The sequence below is a fragment of the Anomaloglossus baeobatrachus genome, chromosome 10 (genome assembly GCF_048569485.1).
Source record: "Anomaloglossus baeobatrachus isolate aAnoBae1 chromosome 10, aAnoBae1.hap1, whole genome shotgun sequence".
Taxonomy (NCBI): domain Eukaryota; kingdom Metazoa; phylum Chordata; class Amphibia; order Anura; family Aromobatidae; genus Anomaloglossus; species Anomaloglossus baeobatrachus.
The window spans coordinates 63466474-63488545 of record NC_134362.1 but is presented as its reverse complement, the minus strand read 5'-3'; the positions used below and the strand labels follow the sequence as shown (position 1 = coordinate 63488545).

At 46.6% G+C, this 22072-nt stretch overlaps 1 protein-coding gene across 1 annotated transcript in view; it reads left to right on the top strand.

The window, feature by feature from the left end:
- Window positions 1–17112, top strand: part of MUC6 (mucin 6, oligomeric mucus/gel-forming) — a 155588-nt gene extending 138476 nt beyond the window's left edge. The window contains exons 44-46 of the mRNA XM_075325390.1: window positions 11754–12065; window positions 15272–15377; window positions 16926–17112. Coding sequence (XP_075181505.1) covers window positions 11754–12065; window positions 15272–15377; window positions 16926–17112 — 605 coding nt within the window. The remainder of the gene's footprint in view (window positions 1–11753; window positions 12066–15271; window positions 15378–16925) is intronic.
- The last annotated feature ends 4960 nt before the right edge of the window (window positions 17113–22072 follow it).

Below are 22072 nucleotides of genomic sequence, written 5' to 3'. Positions count from 1 at the left end.
CTGCGGGCACAGAGCTGGAACATTACAGGCATGTTACATCAACTGCGGGCACATAGCTAGAACATTACAGGCATGTTACATCCGCTGCAGGCACATAGCTAGAACGTTACAGGCATGTTACATCCGCTGCGGGCACAGAGCTGGAAAGTTACAGGCATGTTACATCCGCTGCGGGCACATAGCTGGAACGTTACAGGCATGTTACATCCGCTGCGGGCACATAGCTAGAACGTTACAGGCATGTTACATCCGCTGCGGGCACATAGCTGGAACGTTACAGGCATGTTACATCCGCTGCGGGCACATAGCTGGAACGTTACAGGCATGTTACATTCGCTGCGGGCATATAGCTGGAACGTTACAGGCATGTTTCATCCGCTGCGGGCACATAGCTGGAACGTTACAGGCATGTTACATCCGCTGCGGGCACATAGCTAGAATATTACAGGCATGTTACATCTGCTGCAGGCACATAGCTGGAACGTTACAGGCATGTTACATCCGCTGCAGGCACAGAGCTAGAACGTTACAGGCATGTTACATCCGCTGCGGGCACATAGCTGGAACGTTACAGGCATGTTACATCCGCTGCGGGCACAGAGCTGGAACATTACAGGCATGTTACATCAACTGCGGGCACATAGCTAGAACATTACAGGCATGTTACATCCGCTGCAGGCACATAGCTAGAACGTTACAGGCATGTTACATCCGCTGCGGGCACAGAGCTGGAAAGTTACAGGCATGTTACATCCGCTGCGGGCACATAGCTGGAACGTTACAGGCATGTTACATCCGCTGCGGGCACATAGCTAGAACGTTACAGGCATGTTACATCCGCTGCGGGCACATAGCTGGAACGTTACAGGCATGTTACATCCGCTGCGGGCACATAGCTGGAACGTTACAGGCATGTTACATTCGCTGCGGGCATATAGCTGGAACGTTACAGGCATGTTTCATCTGCTGCGGGCACATAGCTGGAACGTTACAGGCATGTTACATCCGCTGCAGGCACAGAGCTGGAACATTACAGGCATGTTACATCCACTGAGGGCACAGAGCTGGAATGTTACAAGCATGTTACATCCGCTGCAGGCACATAGCTAGAACATTACAGGCATGTTACATCCGCTGCAGGCACAGAGCTGGAACGTTACAGGCATGTTACATCCGCTGCAGGCACAGAGCTGGAACATTACAGGCATGTTACATCCACTGAGGGCACAGAGCTGGAATGTTACAAGCATGTTACATCCGCTGCAGGCACATAGCTAGAACATTACAGGCATGTTACATCCACTGCGGGCACATAGCTGGAACATTACAGGCATGTTACATCCACTGCGGGCACAGAGCTGGAATGTTACAGGCATGTTACATCCGCTGCAGGCACATAGCTAGAACGTTACAGGCATGTTACATCCGCTGCAGGCACAGAGCTGGAACGTTACAGGCATGTTACATCCGCTGCGGGCACAGAGCTGGAAAGTTACAGGCATGTTACATCCGCTGCGGGCACATAGCTGGAACGTTACAGGCATGTTACATCCGCTGCGGGCACATAGCTAGAACGTTACAGGAATGTTACATCCGCTGCGGGCACATAGCTGGAACGTTACAGGCATGTTACATCCGCTGCAGGCACAGAGCTGGAACATTACAGGCATGTTACATCCACTGAGGGCACAGAGCTGGAATGTTACAAGCATGTTACATCCGCTGCAGGCACATAGCTAGAACATTACAGGCATGTTACATCCGCTGCAGGCACAGAGCTGGAACATTACAGGCATGTTACATCCGCTGCAGGCACAGAGCTGGAACATTACAGGCATGTTACATCCACTGAGGGCACAGAGCTGGAATGTTACAAGCATGTTACATCCGCTGCAGGCACATAGCTAGAACATTACAAGCATGTTACATCCGCTGCAGGCACAGAGCTGGAACATTACAGGCATGTTACATCCACTGCGGGCACATAGCTGGAACATTACAGGCATGTTACATCCACTGCGGGCACAGAGCTGGAATGTTACAGGCATGTTACATCCGCTGCAGGCACATAGCTAGAACGTTACAGGCATGTTACATCCGCTGCAGGCACAGAGCTAGAACGTTACAGGCATGTTACATCCGCTGCAGGCACAGAGCTGGAACATTACAGGCATGTTACATCTTCTGCAGGCACAGAGCTGGAACATTACAGGCATGTTACATCCGCTGCGGGCACAGAGCTGGAACGTTACAGGCATGTTACATCCGCTGCGGGCACATAGCTAGAACGTTACAGGCGTGTTACATCCGCTGCAGGCACATAGCTAGAACGTTACAGGCATGTTACATCCGCTGCAGGCACAGAGCTGGAACATTACAGGCATGTTACATACGCTGCGGGCACATAGCTGGAACGTTACAGGCATGTTACATCCGCTGCAGGCACATAGCTAGAACGTTACAGGCATGTTACATCCGCTGCGGGCACATAGCTAGAATATTACAGGCATGTTACATCTGCTGCAGGCACATAGCTGGAACGTTACAGGCATGTTACATCCGCTGCAGGCACAGAGCTAGAACGTTACAGGCATGTTACATCCGCTGCGGGCACAGAGCTGGAAAGTTACAGGCATGTTACATCCGCTGCGGGCACATAGCTGGAACGTTACAGGCATGTTACATCCGCTGCGGGCACATAGCTAGAACGTTACAGGCATGTTACATCCGCTGCGGGCACATAGCTGGAACGTTACAGGCATGTTACATCCGCTGCGGGCACATAGCTGGAACGTTACAGGCATGTTACATTCGCTGCGGGCATATAGCTGGAACGTTACAGGCATGTTTCATCCGCTGCGGGCACATAGCTGGAACGTTACAGGCATGTTACATCCGCTGCGGGCACATAGCTAGAATATTACAGGCATGTTACATCTGCTGCAGGCACATAGCTGGAACGTTACAGGCATGTTACATCCGCTGCAGGCACAGAGCTAGAACGTTACAGGCATGTTACATCCGCTGCGGGCACATAGCTGGAACGTTACAGGCATGTTACATCCGCTGCGGGCACAGAGCTGGAACATTACAGGCATGTTACATCAACTGCGGGCACATAGCTAGAACATTACAGGCATGTTAGATCCGCTGCAGGCACATAGCTAGAACGTTACAGGCATGTTACATCCGCTGCGGGCACAGAGCTGGAAAGTTACAGGCATGTTACATCCGCTGCGGGCACATAGCTGGAACGTTACAGGCATGTTACATCCGCTGCGGGCACATAGCTAGAACGTTACAGGCATGTTACATCCGCTGCGGGCACATAGCTGGAACGTTACAGGCATGTTACATCCGCTGCGGGCACATAGCTGGAACGTTACAGGCATGTTACATTCGCTGCGGGCATATAGCTGGAACGTTACAGGCATGTTTCATCCGCTGCGGGCACATAGCTGGAACGTTACAGGCATGTTACATCCGCTGCGGGCACATAGCTGGAACGTTACAGGCATGTTACATTCGCTGCGGGCATATAGCTGGAACGTTACAGGCATGTTTCATCCGCTGCGGGCACATAGCTGGAACGTTACAGGCATGTTACATCCACTGAGGGCACAGAGCTGGAATGTTACAAGCATGTTACATCCGCTGCAGGCACATAGCTAGAACATTACAGGCATGTTACATCCGCTGCAGGCACAGAGCTGGAACATTACAGGCATGTTACATCCACTGCGGGCACATAGCTGGAACATTACAGGCATGTTACATCCACTGCGGGCACAGAGCTGGAATGTTACAGGCATGTTACATCCGCTGCAGGCACATAGCTAGAACGTTACAGGCATGTTACATCCGCTGCAGGCACAGAGCTAGAACGTTACAGGCATGTTACATCCGCTGCAGGCACATAGCTAGAACGTTACAGGCATGTTACATCCGCTGCAGGCACAGAGCTGGAACATTACAGGCATGTTACATCTTCTGCAGGCACAGAGCTGGAACATTACAGGCATGTTACATCCGCTGCGGGCACAGAGCTGGAACGTTACAGGCATGTTACATCCGCTGCGGGCACATAGCTAGAACGTTACAGGCGTGTTACATCCGCTGCAGGCACATAGCTAGAACGTTACAGGCATGTTACATCCGCTGCAGGCACAGAGCTGGATCATTACAGGCATGTTACATACGCTGCGGGCACATAGCTGGAACGTTACAGGCATGTTACATCCGCTGCAGGCACATAGCTAGAACGTTACAGGCATGTTACATCCGCTGCGGGCACATAGCTAGAATATTACAGGCATGTTACATCTGCTGCAGGCACATAGCTGGAACGTTACAGGCATGTTACATCCGCTGCAGGCACAGAGCTAGAACGTTACAGGCATGTTACATCCGCTGCGGGCACATAGCTGGAACGTTACAGGCATGTTACATCCGCTGCGGGCACAGAGCTGGAACATTACAGGCATGTTACATCAACTGCGGGCACATAGCTAGAACATTATAGGCATGTTACATCCGCTGCAGGCACATAGCTAGAACGTTACAGGCATGTTACATCCGCTGCGGGCACAGAGCTGGAAAGTTACAGGCATGTTACATCCGCTGCGGGCACATAGCTGGAACGTTACAGGCATGTTACATCCGCTGCGGGCACATAGCTAGAACGTTACAGGCATGTTACATCCGCTGCGGGCACATAGCTGGAACGTTACAGGCATGTTACATCCGCTGCGGGCACATAGCTGGAACGTTACAGGCATGTTACATTCGCTGCGGGCATATAGCTGGAACGTTACAGGCATGTTTCATCCGCTGCGGGCACATAGCTGGAACGTTACAGGCATGTTACATCCGCTGCGGGCACATAGCTGGAACGTTACAGGCATGTTACATTCGCTGCGGGCATATAGCTGGAACGTTACAGGCATGTTTCATCCGCTGCGGGCACATAGCTGGAACGTTACAGGCATGTCACATCCGCTGCGGGCACATAGCTGGAACGTTACAGGCATGTTACATCCGCTGCGGGCACATAGCTGGAACGTTACAGGCATGTTACATTCGCTGCGGGCATATAGCTGGAACGTTACATGCATGTTTCATCCGCTGCGGGCACATAGCTGGAACGTTACAGGCATGTCACATCCGCTGCGGGCACAGAGCTGGAACGTTACAGGCATGTCACATCCGCTGCGGGCACAGAGCTGGAATGTTACGGCATGTTTGTTTTTGGTTTCTTTGCACATTTTCCTCCACACTGCTCGCTCCCGTACGTCTCTCCGGCTACTATGGGACTGTCTATTTTCCCCGGCAACACCACAGCGGTAGCTAGTAAATTCATGGAGTCCCACATGGATCTAATCGTGTCCCCTCCCACGGGGATTCGTTTCACCACCGGACAGAGTTCTTTCACCAGTGTTTCTGTGATGACCCGTTTGCCCAGGTCTATGTTACCTCGGTCCTAGAGGAGTCAGTTGCTTCCCAGAAAGTCCACTAAATCAAAGCCACAACTTCAGGACCGGTCCATGCCTATTTCTGCACCCGGCTACTGAAGAGTTTCCTTTGTCCACTTGATAAGGGTTTCCTGGGGTGACCCTGAGGGTCTGGCCAAATTAATCTGGACTTCTTTTTCTATACCTCCCTCAGGTACAGCTTCTTCAATGCTGTCCCTATCTGACGAAGGGTACAGTTCCACTTGAGTATGACTCGGCGAGTCTCGCATTGGTATCACCCGGCACGGCCGTACCCTCTCCAACAGTAGCAGGTCGGCTGCATGTATTTCTATGTAGCTGGGATGCTCTGTCCGAGGAGCGTCAGACCGTGCCGGGTGATACCGGATGTGAGACTCGCGAGAGTCATACGCAATTTGAACCATACCCTAATCCCTAATGTCAACACACATATAAACATTTCCCATTCATAAATACACAATATAACCATGACGTCTTCAGGGGGTCACCCTCATACATGTACACAGGAAGCTGCCAGATAGGGCTGTGGACAGGGTAATACACAGCCCAGAAAACAAAGATTTTATCAAAACTACACCAAGCAGTGCAGTAAGTGACATCACTGGAATCAGGCTTTCTTGCCCTATATTATACTGCTCTCACATTATATAGCAAAAACCTGCTGACAGATTCCCTTTAAATGCCATTGTAAAGTCCAGAAATGCCACATTAGCTGCTTGATTACTCAAACAAACCCAGCGTGTTGGTTAGACACTACTCATCTTTCAAGACAACATGCTGGTTGGCAGTTAGCGTATTGTTCTCTGCAATATATTTTTCAAATAATGAAATTACTATGCTGAATCATTCCATTTTCCTAAAAGTGCTCATATATTTTGGATTCAGAATGGTAGTGGAAGGGTTAATGCCGCGCTGCCGTAAATGGGAGGAAACTCCAAGAATATTTGATGGTGATTTTATTAACAACGCATTTCGGGTATCTCATCACCTTCATCAGGTCAAAATCACATTCATTGATGTGAGTTTTGATCTGATCTCCGAAACGCGTTAATAAAATCACCATTGCTTGTTTGGGGGAGTTTCCTCTCATTCACGGCAGCGCGGCAATAACCCTTTCACTACCATCCTGAATTTTACTTATACAACCCTTCAAGGTGACCCTCTCTCAGTGCTTTAACCTCTTCTTCTCACCTGGATTTGCACTCCTTTGTCTTCCAACCCTTCATAGATTCATACATTTTTTATAGCACTTGGACAAATGCTAGTTTGGTTGTCATCAATTCTTCCCAACACACACACACACACACACACACACACACACACACACACACACACACACACACACACACACACACACACGGTTTGGGTGAAGGTGCATTTCTTCTGAATGGGAAGAATAAAATAAGTTGGGGTCAGAAACCTCTTGTTGCAACTGTTTTTGCTCGGCCCCAAAAAGATCAGATTTAAAAATTCAACATGCCTAACCTTTTGTTTCTTTTGGGCATCATTATTAGGGGAGATTTGGAATTATGTCCCAGCAGGTAGGCCAGTTAGCGGAGATCAGTGGGTTCAACCAACATTAATTTAACGTACCTGGGAGGTCTTTAGAATCATCACATGGCCGTATTGGAATTCTCTTGTAGAATTTTTTTTTAGGGGAGAAAATGCAATGCTGCGTTACAGCAGGGCGAGTGCACTATATTACTGTGCTAGTAAGGTTTTGTTTCCAAAATAACACTAAAGTATTATGCGGGCGTCACACGAGACGATATATCGTGCGATATGTTGGCGGGGTCACGTCGTAAGTGACGCACATCCGGCATTGTTTGATATATCGTAGCGTGTGACAGCTACGAGCAACGGTGAACGAGCAAAAATACTCAGCTTATCGTTGCTCGTTGACACGTCGCTCATTTTCAAAAAGTCGTTTCTTCTTCTCTACGCCGGTTGTTCATCGTCCCCGAGGCAGCACACATCGCTCTATGTGACACCCCGGGAACGATGAACACAGCTTACCTGCGTCCCGCCGGCTATGCAGAAGGAAGGAGGTGGGCAGGATGTTCACGTCCCACTCATCTCCGCCCCTCCGCTTCTATTGGGCGGCCGCTGTGTGACATCGCTGTGACGCCGAACGTCCCTCCCCCTTCAGGAAGTGGATGTTCGCCGCCCACATCGAGGTCGCTCAGCAGGTAAGTGCGTGTGACGGGGGTAAACGACTGTACGCCACGGGCAATTAATTGCCCGTGACGCACAAACGATGGGGGCGGGTGCGATCGCACGATATATCGTCTTGTGTGACGCCGCCCGCATTAGTGGAGTATAAAATAAAATCAAAAACATTAGCAAAGAATCTAGTAAAAACCACTACAGATGGAAAAATAACCAAGAGAACCATGTGAATGGGACTCAAAACAATTCACCCTTTGGTACTACTGTCATCCGCAAACCATAGACCTGGACATTATAGGTTATTTTGTCAGAAGAAAGAGAATTAAGTAGGACATTTTTACTACTTGACCAACTTAAGATATTTAAAGACCCTAATGTATATATAGGTGTGTGTGTGTGTGTGTGTTATTTCAGCACATAATCATTTAGGGACAGAAAATGTTTGACAGTTGAAAAGCAAATAAGGCAGCAGAAAAAAAACATGATGTTTATTTTTCTCTTAAAGTAGTGTACAATTAAAGGGAATGTGTCACCAGGATTTTACAATGTAAGCTGAGGACAGCATGCTGCGAGGGTTGAGAAAGTAAAAACATTTGTGCTTCTCTTATCTGTGTGCCAGCTATTCTTTACCTATACTAAAGGGTTTATTGCTTTGTGATTAACATTGGTCTGACGCCATGCCTTGTGCAGAGCAGTCCGCCACAACCTCTGCTGTGATTGATACCTCACAGACAATGCACAATCACTATTGAGAGCCTGGTGTGGGCGGGGACAGCTCCCAGCTCTGATACACTCAATTCCAAGATAAAGTCAGAATGGCTGCACACAGTGATCTAAGATAAACATGGATAGTTTCAGGATCTCTGCCCCTACATTATGCTGCTCTCAGATGAAGTAGCAAAAACCTGGTGAAAGATTCCCTTTAAGACAATTGAACATATTACTCTCTGAGCACATATGTAATACAGATGTATATCTAATACTGATATCTTTTGGGGATCAATAGGTATATATACTTTTTGAGTTTGGATAAAATTGACCAGTTTTTTTTAGTCTATTATTTCAACTGATTGTCGCTATTAGTGCTCATGTTAGAAGGAAACGTGATCTGTATTTCCTACGTGTAGATCAACGATAGTGATAGAAGTATCTCATGAAGTGAAGACTTAGGATATATATTGTACGCACGCTCTCCATTTTTACTTTTCATTTGCAGAAGTTTAACTCCGCTCAGCCTGTTCATGGGCACAGGGGCTCTGTTTCTCAGCGGGTATCGTTGGGTTTTCTCCATCTGTAGATTTCTCTGCCAACTCGATATATAAGGAGGCGTAGGGATGAGAGCATCTTCTTCCATCGTACATAGTTCAATGCTTTTATTTTAGTGTTGTCTTTTATAGAATACAAACTTACATCCTGTAGCTCGGCGAACAGAAACTTTAGCACAACGTTAAGCTGTATTGTATATTATAGGAGGATTTTCTCTGCCTAAAAATCTCAATTGTATTCTTGTTTCACTAACATTCTACTCTACATTTAGGGTATAGTAAAAATCTGAATTTTTTTTATGTAAAATTACTAAATAATGAAAAATTGCACCCTTATGATGAAAAGATCACAAACCAGTTAATAATAGATTAGATATTCCTTCAATCATAACAATACAGTAAACAGATTATTTAAGGTCATCAGTAAAGTTTATTTTTCCATTAAGACCATAAATGAAAGTGCTTAACAAAATACCACTTAATAATACTACAACTTGTCTCGCTAATAATATCAAAACCTCATATATTGAAGCTAATGTAAAAGTAAAATTATGGCTGTTATAACTGTGAATGAATGAGCGGAAAAAAAAAAGTGTGTGGTCTTCTGGGGATAGGAATTACAAAAATGTCATTGAGTATATGTATGTGATACTGTATATAATACAAACATGCACAAGTAATATACATGTGTGTGTAATGTATTAGTATGTGCATATTATATACAGTATACTGTGTATATATATCTACAGTCATATGAAAAAGTTTGGGCACCCCTATTAATGATAAGCTTTTTTCTTTATAACAATTTGGGTTTTTGCAGCAGCTATTTCAGTTTCATATATCTAATAACTGATGGACTGAGTAATATTTCTGGATTGAAATGAGGTTTATTGTACTAACAGAAAATGTGCAATCCACATTTAAACAAAATTTGACAGGTGCATAAGTATGGGCACCTCAACATAAAAGTGACATTAATATTTTGTAGATCCTCCTTTTGCAAAAATAACAGCCTCTAGTCGCTTCCTGTAGCTTTTAATGAGTTCCTGGATCCTGGATGAAGGTATATTTGACCATTCCTGTGTACTAAACAATTCCAGTTCAGTTAAGTTTGATGGTCGCCGAGCATGGACAGCACGCTTCAAATCATCCCACAGATGTTCAATGATATTCAGGTCTGGAGACTGAGATGGCCATTCCAGAACATTGTAATTGTTCCTCTGCATGAATGCCTGAGTAGATTTGGAGCAATGTTTTGGATCATTGTCTTGCTGAAATATCCATCCCCTGCGTAACTTCAACTTCGTCACTGATTCTTGCACATTATTGTCAAGAATCTGCTGATACTGAGTTGAATCCATGCGACCCTCAACTTCCGGTGCCGGCATTGGCCACACAGCCCCAAAGCATGATGTAAACTCCACCAAATTTTACTGTGGGTAGCAAGTGCTTTTCTTGGAATGCCATGTTTTTTTGCCTCCATGCAGAACGCCTTTTTTTATGACCAAACAACTCAATCTTTGTTTCATCAGTCCACAGGACCTTCTTCCAAAATGTAACTGGCTTGTCCAAATGTGCTTTTGCATACCTCAGGCGACTCTGTTTGTGGCGTGCTTGCAGAAACTGCTTCTTTCGCATCACTCTCCCATAGTTTCTCCTTGTGCAACGTGCGCTGTATTGTTGACCGATCCACATTGACACCATCTGCAGCAAGATGATGCTGCAGGTCTTTGGAGGTGGTCTGTGGATTGTCATTGACTGTTCTCACCATTTTTCTTCTCTGCCTTTCTGATATTTTTCTTGGCCAGCCACTTCTGGGCTTAACAAGAACTGTACCTGTGTTCTTCCATTTCTTTACTATGTTCCTCACAGTGGAAACTGACAGTTTAAATCTCAGACAACTTTTTGTATCCTTCCCCTGAACAATTATGTTGAATAATCTTTGTTTTCAGATCATTTGAGAGTTGTTTTGAGGAGCCCATGATGCCCATGTTGCCCATGATGCCACTCTTCATAGGAGAACAACTTGCAAGTGGCCACCTTAAATACCTTTTCTCATGATTGGATACACCTGCCTATGAAGTTCAAAGCTCAATGAGGTTACAAAACCAAATTTAGTGCTTTAGTAAGTCAGTAAAAAGTAGGAGTGTTCAAATCAATAAATTGATAAGGGTGCCCATACTTTTGCACCGGTCAATTTTGTTTAAATGAGGAATGCACATTTTCAGTTAGTACAATAAACCTCATTTCAATCCAGAAATATTACGGAGTCCATCAGTTATTAGATATATGAAACTGAAATAGCTGTTGCAAAAACCCAAATTGTTATAAAGAAAAAAGCTTAACATTAATAGGGGTGCCCAAACTTTTTCATATGACTATAGATATATATACAGTCTACTGTATATAATATGCACATACTAACACATTACGCACACATGTATATTACTTGTGCATGTATGTATTATATACAGTATCACATACATATACTCAATGACATTTTTGTAATTCCTATCCCCAGAAGACCACACACTATTTTTTTTTTCCGCTCATTCATTCACAGTTATAACAGCCATAATGTATATGTATACACACACAGTATATATATATATATATATATATATATATATACACGTGTATGTAAATGTCTGAGTGTAGAGGGTCGAGGGTAAACTAAGTCCTGTTCTTCAGTGTCACTGCCCACCCCTCTTTAAGCTACAAGAGAATTTTTGTTTTTCAATTAAAAGAACAACTCATGACTCAACTATATAAACTATATAAACAATATATCAAAAATCCAAATCTAACCAATTTTTTTATTATTTTACAGAACCAACTACAATTATTGGCTTCAGTACTTCAGTTAGTAGCACTGAAACCCCTATTACCCCAACTATTACCAAAACGACATCCTCTACTATCAGTACAACCATTATTCCACCTACTACTAATGCTACTACGACCCCTACTCCCTCCAGCACCAATACCCCTATCCCCACATCTACTAGCACTGCAACACCTATTACCCCCACTATTCCCGAAACTACAACCTTTATTCCCCTCTCTACAATGAATATCACAGTTTCCATCCCTCCGGAGTCTAAAACCACCACCCCATCAAATCATTGGACGCCTCAGACCGGTAAGAAATTCCGCTTTTGTATTATTTGTACAGTATATGGTAAATGCTGCTTTTTATTACTTTTCATTATTGCTACAAACTTTTTTGTACAACTTTTTTTATCTTTGAAATTACAAAATGATAAGATTTTATTGTTTTACTATGAAATTAAAAAAATTGTGTCAAATAATGAGCGAATAAATAATATCCACTGCTAAGAATGAAACCCTGACCGTTCTTTAATCCTTGAGCGCAGTAGGAAGCTGTAGATTCTTTATGTAGCTCATTTTCTGGCCTTTTTGACCTGTGTTTTATGCTTTTCAGGGACAGTAAGTACCTGTATGACAAATAGTATTGTCAGCCAATTTTGCCAGAGGGCTAATTTTCCATCACTTGGGCACAACCTCCAACCTCCGTGCACACATCTTTTCCCTTCTCTACCTACTGAAAAAACAAATGCTTTATTGAGTGAATCCACACTATAGATTAGATGACTTAAACAGAATATCTATTTACCTGCAGGTCATGATATTCCAAAAACTACACCAGCGACAACCCCAACTCGTGAGTATTCTGCAATACAAATACTGTATCTGTAAATTTAACAAAGGGGGTTTCCACCACATTAAGTTTCTTAGGCTCAGTAGAGTTTTTTTCCCCAGGAGTTATAATAATGTATAATAATATTTATGCGATTATATTGCACCATTAATTCCACAACTCTTTATATTATTTGTACTAAATAATGTACTGAAAAAAAAAAAAGTAATTACACCACTGTTTTGGGATCATTTATGTGGTATGGTAAAAATTCTTTTACCCCCTGAACGCACCCCTTGACCCCCCCATCCTTCAACCCCTGACTCCACCCCTTATCCCCCTCTTTCATACCCCCCTGAACCCACCTCTTATCCCACCACCCTTTCCCCCTCCTTTCATAGCCCCCTGAATCCACCTTGTCCCCCCCTTTCATAGCCCCTGAATCCACCCCTTGTCCCCCCCTTTCATAGCCCCCCCCCCCCCCCCCCCCCCCCCTGAACCCATCCTTTGTACCCCTTCCATTCACCCACCAACTCCATCCCTTACCCCCTCCCTTCCACACCCCCAAACCCACCCTTTGCCCCTCTTCCCTTCACCCCCTGACTCCACTACTTGCCCTCTCCCTTTCATAACCCCCTGTCCCACCATTCACCCAATGACTCCACCCCCTCCCCCCCTCCCTACTCCCACCCCCCCTCACCTCCCCCCTCCCTACTCCCACCCCCCCCCTCACCTCCCCCCTCACCTCCCCCCTCCCTTCCCACACCCCCCCTCCCCTCCCTTCCCCCCCCTCCCTTCCCCCCTCCCTTCCCACACCCCCCCTCCCCTCCTTCCCCCCCTCACCTCCCCCCTCCCTTCCCACACCCCCCCTCCCCACACCCCCCCTCCCCTCCCTTCCCCCCCTCCCTTCCACCCCCCCTCCCTTCCCCTCCCTTCCACACACCCCCCTCTTCCCCCTCCCTTCCACACCCCACTCCCCTCCCACCCCCCCTCTCCCTTCCACACCCCACCCCCCTCCCCTCCCACACACCCCCTCCCCCCCCTTCCTTCCACACACCCCCTCCCTCTCCCCCCTCCCTTCCACACCCCCCCTCCCCCTCCCCCTCCCTCCCTTCCACACCCCCCCCTCCCTCCCTCCCTTCCACACCCCCCCTCCCCCTCCCTTCCACACCCCCCCTCCCTCCCTCCCTCCCTTCCACACCCCCCCTCCCCCTCCCTTCCCTTCCACACCCCCCCCCCCTCCCTCCCCTTCCACACCCCCCCTCCCCCTCCCTTCCCTTCCACACCCCCCCCCCTCCCTCCCCTTCCACACCCCCCCTCCCCTTCCACACCCCCCCCCCCCCTCCCTCCCTTCCACACCCCCCCTCCCCCTCCCTTCCCTTCCACACCCCCCCCCCCTCCCTCCCCTTCCACACCCCCCCTCCCCCTCCCTTCCCTTCCACACCCCCCCCCCCTCCCTCCCCTTCCACACCCCCCCTCCCCTTCCACACCCCCCCCCCCCTCCCTCCCTCCCCTTCCACACCCCCCCTCCCCCTCCCCCTCCCTTCCCTTCCACACCCCCCCTCCCCCTCCCTTCCACACCCCCCCTCCCCCTCCCTTCCACACCCCCCTCCCCCTCCCTTCCACACCCCCCTCCCCCTCCCTTCCACACCCCCCCTCCCCCTCCCCCTCCCTTCCACACCCCCCCTCCCCCTCCCTTCCACACCCCCCCTCCCCCTCCCTTCCACACCCCCCCTCCCCCTCCCTTCCACACCCCCCCTCCCCCTCCCTTCCACACCCCCCCTCCCCCTCCCTTCCACACCCCCCCTCCCCCTCCCTTCCACACCCCCCTACCCCTCCCTTCCACACACCCCCTCCCCCTCCCCCTCCCTTCCACACCCCCCTCCCCCTCCCCTCCACACCCCCCTCCCCCTCCCTTCCACACACCCCCCTCCCCCTCCCTTCCACACACCCCCCTTCCTCTCCCACACACCCCCCTCCCACACACCCCCTCCCCCCCTCCCTTCCACACCCCCTCCCCCCCTCCCTTCCACACACACCCCTCCCCTCCACACACACACCCCTCCCCTCCACACACCCCCTTCCCCCCCTCCCTTCCACACCACACCTCCTGAACTAATCACCCACTCAGGAAAAAAAGTTAAAATCTGTCATTTGTGAAAGCAAAGACTTTCACCACAGTGAGGTATCAGGTTACACCTTCTAGTTTTTACTGTATGGGGGGAGGAAGGAGGAATGAGGAGCGGAGTAAGAAACAAGCAGAGGAACATAAGATAAGAAAATTGTGCTTAAAATAGCAACTGATTAAAATCATCCTAGAGCTGGATTCACAGCCACACAGCTCAGTATTCCTGTATAAGCTCCTCCTTGCTGCTGTATACGCTCCGCCGGCCGTGCTGCTGTATAAGCTCCTCCGTGCTGCTGCATCTTCTGAATATGTTCAAAACAAGTGAAAGAATCCCTCCATTTATGTACATATTGTGAATAAGAGATGTCATGTCAGCTAGTCTTCACACTAATTCAGAGAACTAAAAATTAGATTGCATGGAGGAAAGTGGTGAAAACAGCAGGATACAAGTAATGACCTGAAAATGTGTTATTCTTCACGTATACAGATAACAGCTAATTATGAAAAATGACATGAAAGGACAGGTACCCTATAACCAGACGCTTTGCTTTTTCTTTAGCCTCTCAGTGCAGCCCTCATAAGCACAACCAAATCATCACCAAGAATAACTGTTCCAAAGAAGTGCAGGTGCTGAAGTGTCAAGGACTCTGCGAATCCGAATCATGGTAAGAACTGAGGAAAACAATTTACAAAGAGGATTTTTGGTACTCACCGTAAAATCTCTCTCTGAGGCTTCTTTGGGGGGACACAGCACACGGTTTTGTGTCCCCCAATGAAGTGATAGAAAAGCTATAACAGGACATGTGGTTTACGCAACACTTACACATATATAATATGCAGTTTGTCTGCTGGTCTTCACTATTAGGAGAAAGGGTAGAATAATATTGGGGAAGGAAACTCATTGGGAGAATAATCTACAAGGAGTCACGGAACACAAACACCCCAGACATCTGCTTCTTCATGGGAAATAGTGTGGCAAGTTGAGCTATTGACCCAACCTCGCAGATCTTTTGCCTGTCTATTCTAGTAAATGTGTGTATTTCCAGTTTTGTAGCAAATTTTGGAGAACTTTGCATTATTTGAGTTATTCCTGCTGGAAGGTTATGAATAAAGTGAAAACAAGGCATTACCATTTACCTTGGCAAAGGAGTGTGCCCTACACAGTTTGTGCGGAGTGGACACGTATCAGAGCTTGGACCCCCCCAACTGATAACAGTTTCCAGTGGGAATGAAAGAGGAACAGCAGCAGTTCCAAGAAAAATGTTTCAGATTTGTCATTGTAGGGAATAGTGACAGGTCTGTGCATTTTAACTTGTTTTTCTGGTTTTTTAAAAAATTTTTTCTAGGAAAGTTTTATATTTTAATAATAAAAAAAAGCCACTGCTTTATTCACCGTTACTGGATCACGATGACCATGCAGTCTCTTCTGCTGCCCCTTGTCTGTTACTGTTTGCAACGCTGATGTGACGGCAACAGTGCTGCAGCCAATAAGTTAAAGCACCACTCCAGTGGGTTGTTTGGGTTTTTTTTTGTAAAGCTGTAGTGGCGCTTTAAATGCAAGCCACTACCCCCCATTTTTACACTCAGCCCCTTCCAGCTGGCTCATCCTTTTGCAGCTTCAATCCACACCCACACCGCCTTCTTATGCCCACAATGTCTGACTGGCTGGAAATTACAAGTTACAGCACAAGCTCTCAATGCAAGTCTATGAGAGCCATAACGAGGCTCTCATAGACTTGTATAGAGTTGTAAACTCTGGCACTTCATGAAATACTGGAGCTGCTGGCATGTCACAAATCACAAGAGACAGACGAGAACAACACTAGAAACGGACAGTGACATGTCAGTATAAGACAATCGTCAAAGGCCGTACATTTAGAGCTCTGAAATAAAAAACTAAACACTGGAGTGGTGCTTTACATTAGCAGCTCTGTTTCATAAGACCGCAAGAGCTGCTCAGCTCACTGATTGGTTGCAGCGCTGCAGCCAACAAGACTTTAGCATTGCAAACAACAGTTGACCCCAAGTACAGTGGAGGAGACTCCGGCGGGACCCAGGAAGGGTGAGTAAAGCACAGCTATTCTTTACACAAACTGCACCTTTTCTGAAATCAGAAGCAGTATTTCTCACATGGCTATTTCAGGAACGGCAGATCCTGCTTTCTGTTATGTATGGACCTGTAGTAATGTAGCTATGATTGTGTTTTTTTGTAGGTATGACGATGGCTTGGATTTAGTTGACGGTAGTTGCAGTTGTTGCATGCCAGTGAGCAGCTCCGTTATTGAGAAGCATGTAGAACTTGATTGTCCAGACACAAATTCCCACCTCGTCGTCAAAATCAAGGTGTTCACAGAATGTGTCTGCAACTTCCAGCCGTGCATCAGCCATAAAGCCAAGTGACCGCATCGTCTGGAGATCGCTCGTAACGGAATAAAACGGCAGATTTTATCAAATAAATTTCACTTTATGTTGAATGTATAATGCGAAATTGTACAACTTGTTCAATATCGAACAGTCTCTTAAAATTGACCTGTGATGAATTATTTTACGATTAAACCTCACATTGTGAACATGAAGTGCTTTGTTTTCATGGAATAAGTTTGTACACAACCTAAATATCCATTGCATCATACCTTATAGAACTAACATGGCCCAATATTCATCCACTACACCACCCAAAACGAGTGGTAGCAGTCACACAATAACGATCTAACCCTTAGGTAAAATCACCTGGTTTATGCTAGTAAATATATTTTTATATCCCAGCTCGTTTCAGCGTCTCTTCTCAAAGGCTGGAGCTGCAAGGCTTTGGGAAAAGTTGTACAACCTACGACGGCTATGTGACGCTGCTATTGCCTGTTGCAGTACCTGGGGTGGTCATAATGTAACTATATACACCTGCACTACACTACGATGTACCAGCAGCACGTAGATCACAGGGCTAAAGAGAGCCAAGACTTGGTTTCCCCAGCCTTAATGTTAAAGGCGATATCCTAATTAGGCAAACCATAGGCAATAAGACAATACTGCACCAGTCTATTGGTGGGAGGGGTTACAATTGTGTTGCGTCCGCAGGTTACATCTTGTATTGGAGTGGATTTTATATTTTTTTATTTGATTCTGAAAGGGCTCTGGACTCTCTTCTGGCTGAGATTACTCATAGCCTTAATCACAGCTGCAGCTCCTTATCACACCCTTCTGCTATATTTACCCACTCCTGGCTTTACTCCATGCTGGTTATAAATCTTTAATAATGACTACTTTGAAGGAGCAAGTTTCTGGAGATGCTGAGGAGTTTGTTTTAGTTGCAGCTGTGTAGTTTCCTGATGGAGAAGTATGGAATGCCATTTGCTGTGTCTTTCCCCACCTGCTTTTCTAACCTCCCTCATGTCGCCTTATTGAAGTAGTGAGACTAGTGTCTCGCTGGCCTACACATTAGTCAGAGTGAGTTCAGGGCCAGCAAAGGCTTAGGCACATGACGGCACACGTGGGGAAAAAGCCTGTCTAGGGAGGGTAGGAAGCTCAGGGTTCAGCCACTGGTGAGTTATGTGCTGGCCCCGCTCCCTGATACCAAGGCCTACTTTTACTTCTTCCCTGGTGTACACCTCCTCTTGCAGTAGTGAGGCTAGTGTCTCGCTGGCCTACATAATATACTAATCAGGTTGCATTCAGGGCCAGCAAGGGACTAGGCACACAACAGCACATGGGAGGGGGAAAAGCCTGTCTAGGGATGTTAGGGAGCTCAGGGCTCAGCCACAGGTGAGTTAGGTGGTGGCCCCTCTCTCTAGCAACAGAGCCTACATTTATATCTCCCCTGGTATACCCCTCCTCTTACGCCACACGCCGGGTGTTCCGTCGCCCTGGCATGACAGTAGGTTACTTATCTTCTGACAGTCAAAGATTACAAAGCACTCACACCAATGCCCATAGAAAAGTGGCATACTTTTGAATTTTATATGATCTGTAGTTTTATTTTTCTTTGCACCTACATTGAATAGGTGCCCTAAAATGTACTCCTACTATACAACCAAATATAATGCATTTTGTTACATTTACTTGATTGGGGCTGAAAAGCAGATTTCTGCACATTCACTGTAGGGATCAATAAGATTCAAGGCTGAAGCACATCTGCTGGAGCTCCGAAAGTGATACAGGATGGGCAATGGATGATTGGAAACTCAACTGCTCTTCTTGATTGCAGCATCATTACGGTCACAAATTGTATCACGTGAGCACCAGAATTAAAAGGGTGTTTGAGACAAAAGGAAATTATACACATTATGTAAACTATGTGATCATCAGAGGACCTTCTACTGGGATTTCACTGTATTCCAGAACGGGGGACCAGAGTGGGCTACAGTGAAGGGTAACCTGAAGAATCTATCACCACTTAAAAAAAAGAGAGCCTATGCAATCACTATGGAAATGTAGTTCACAGTGAACCAAACCATAACCTATAAAGAACTACAACATGCGATTTTGAAAAATCTTTATTGAAAAATATAAAAATACATAAGAATAAAAAGTGTGCACAGCAAGACCATGATTTGAGGAGGAGCAACTTCATGCAAGGTATAATTACAAAAAATCTCAGTGGCTGACCGTAAGACAAAAAATACTCTCTCATAGGGCATAAGCAGAATATATATTGTCTGTCAAAAATTGACACATCAAATAGACCCGTAAAGAATAATAATTTTATTCATTTATATAGCGCTGTTAATTCCACAGTGCTTTACATACATTGGCAACACTGTCCCCATTGGGACTCACAATCTAGAGTCCCTTTCCGCGTATCATTTGAATGTGAGAGGAAACCGGAGTACCCGGAGGAAACCCACGCAAACACGGGGAGAACATACAAACTCCTTGCAGATGTTGTCCTTGGTGGGATTTGAACCCAGGACCCCAGCGCTACAAGACTGCAGTGCTAACCACTGAGCAACCATCTGATTAGCCCTAATGCACAAATGTTAGACGCCACGTATGAGTTTACAAAATGTTAATAAAGTTGATCAATGTGAACGAACACTCTGCAAAGCAGGTAGATTGAAAGAGGACAGCATGTCTATAATAATAACAGATGTAACACTGCATTGACTGTAAAAAATCATGGACATTCAATGATGTAATGGGGGGTGTCAGGAATCAAAAGGTAAATACTAGTAGGTAATGCCATAACATTATGTGTCCAACTACCATCTACCTGCTTTGTAGAGTGTTTGTTCACATGGATCAACTTTATTAACATTTTGTGAACTCCTACATGGCGTGTAACATTTGTGCATTAGGGCTAATCTGATGGTTCTTTACGGGTCTATTTGATGTGTCAATTATTGACAGATAATATATATTCTGCTTATGCCCTATGAGAGAGTATTTTTTGCCTATTACTGTCAGCCACAGAGATTTTTTGTAATTATACCTTGCATGAAGTTGTTCCTCCTCAAATCATGGTCTTGCTGTGCACGCTTTATTCTTAAGTATTTTTTATATTTTTCAATAAAAACAAACATTTTCAAAATAGCATGTTGTAGTTCTTTATAGGTTATGGTTACAGTGAAGAGTAGTATAAAGAGAACTTGTCACCAAATATTTTATGTAGAACTGGACACTATGTAATAGGCGCTGGAGAGCAAAAAACGGATTTTTGTGTACTCACCGTAAAATCGTTTTCTCTTAAACATCATTGGGGGACACAGGACCATGGGTGTTATGCTGCCTATCCATAGGAGGACACTAAGATGCAAAAGCATAGCTCCTCCTCTGCAGTATACACCCCCTGGCCGGGCCAGGCAACCTCAGTTTTAGTACACAAGCAGTGGGAGAAAAAAACAGTAAACTTCTCAACAGAGGAACATGAGAAAAGAAGAGTCATAACCAAATAAGGTACTGAGAGAACCAAGGCCCAACAGGGCAACAGGGTGGGTGCTGTGTCCCCCAATGATGGCTAAGAGAAAACAATTTTACGGTGAGTACACAATAATCCCTTTTTCTCTGACGCCTCATTGGGGGACACAGGACCATGGGACGTCCTAAAGCAGTCCATGGGTGGGAAACCTAAAAGAAGACAACACAACCCAAGGACTAGGAACTAGTCCCAGACAGCCTGGAGCGCCTACTGAGAGAGGTGCTCTACTGCCGTTTGCAGAATTTTCCTAACTAGATTTGCCTCAGTTGAAACCTGGGTATGGACTCTGTAATGCTTTGAAAACGTATGTAGGCTAGACCAGGTCGCAGCCTTACACACCTGTTCCACTGAAGCCTGATGCCGAATGGCCCACGAAGCGCCAACTGCTCACGGGGAATGAGCCCGCAGCCCACTAGGAATGGGCTTGAGTTGCAAGTGGTAAACTTCCTGGATCGCAGAGCAAATCCAGCGAGCCAGAGTCGCCTTTGAAGCTGCCTGTCCCTTCTTAGGCCCCTCAGGAATGACGAACAAAGAGTCTGTTTTCCTAAAGGGGGCTGTCCTGGATATGTAATATCTGAGAGCTCTGACGAGGTCTAACAAATGCAGAGACCTTTCCACCCTATGAACCGGGTGTGGACAAAAGGAAGGCAGAACAATGTCCTCGTTCAAATGAAACGGGGTAAGAACCTTTGGAAGGAAACCCGGAAAGGGGCGCAGAACCACCTTGTCCTGGTGAAAGATCAGAAAAGGCTTGCGGCAAGAGAGTGCTGCTAGCTCCGAAACCCGTCTGATGGACGTAATTGCCACCAGGAATGTTACCTTCCAGGACAGAAGAGCAAGGGAGGATTGCTTGAGGGGTTCAAAGGGAGACCTCTGGAGACCGTCCAGAACGAGGTTGAGGTCCCATGGTTCCAGCGGCCGTTTGTATGGGGGAACTAGATGGGAAACGCCCTGGAGGTAGGTCTGACTTGTGGCTTTTGAGCCAGGAGGCATTGGTAGAAGATTGAGAGCGCCGAGACCTGCCCTTTAAGGAAACTGAGAGCCAACCCCCACTGCAAGCCAGACTGTAGAAAGTCGAGAATTCTGGAGATGGCCAGAGGCATAGGCTGGACGTTAGTTTCCCTGCACCATGAAAGGAAGATTTTCCACGTACGGTGGTAACTGCGGGATGAAGCAGGCTTTCGGCGCTGATCATGGTGGAAATAACCGCGGGGGAGAAACCCGCTCTTGTTAATACCCAGGTCTCAATGGCCATGCCGTCAGCTTCAGGGCTCTGGTGTTCTGATGGGAAATGGGCCCTTGGGTCAGCAAGTCTGGGATGTCTGGAAGGCGCCACGGTACGTCTAAGCATTTGTACTAATTCGGCGTACCAGGCGCGCCTGGGCCAGTCCGGTGCTATCAGTATCACCGGGACTCCCTCTGCCTTGATCTTCCTGCTTACCCACGGCA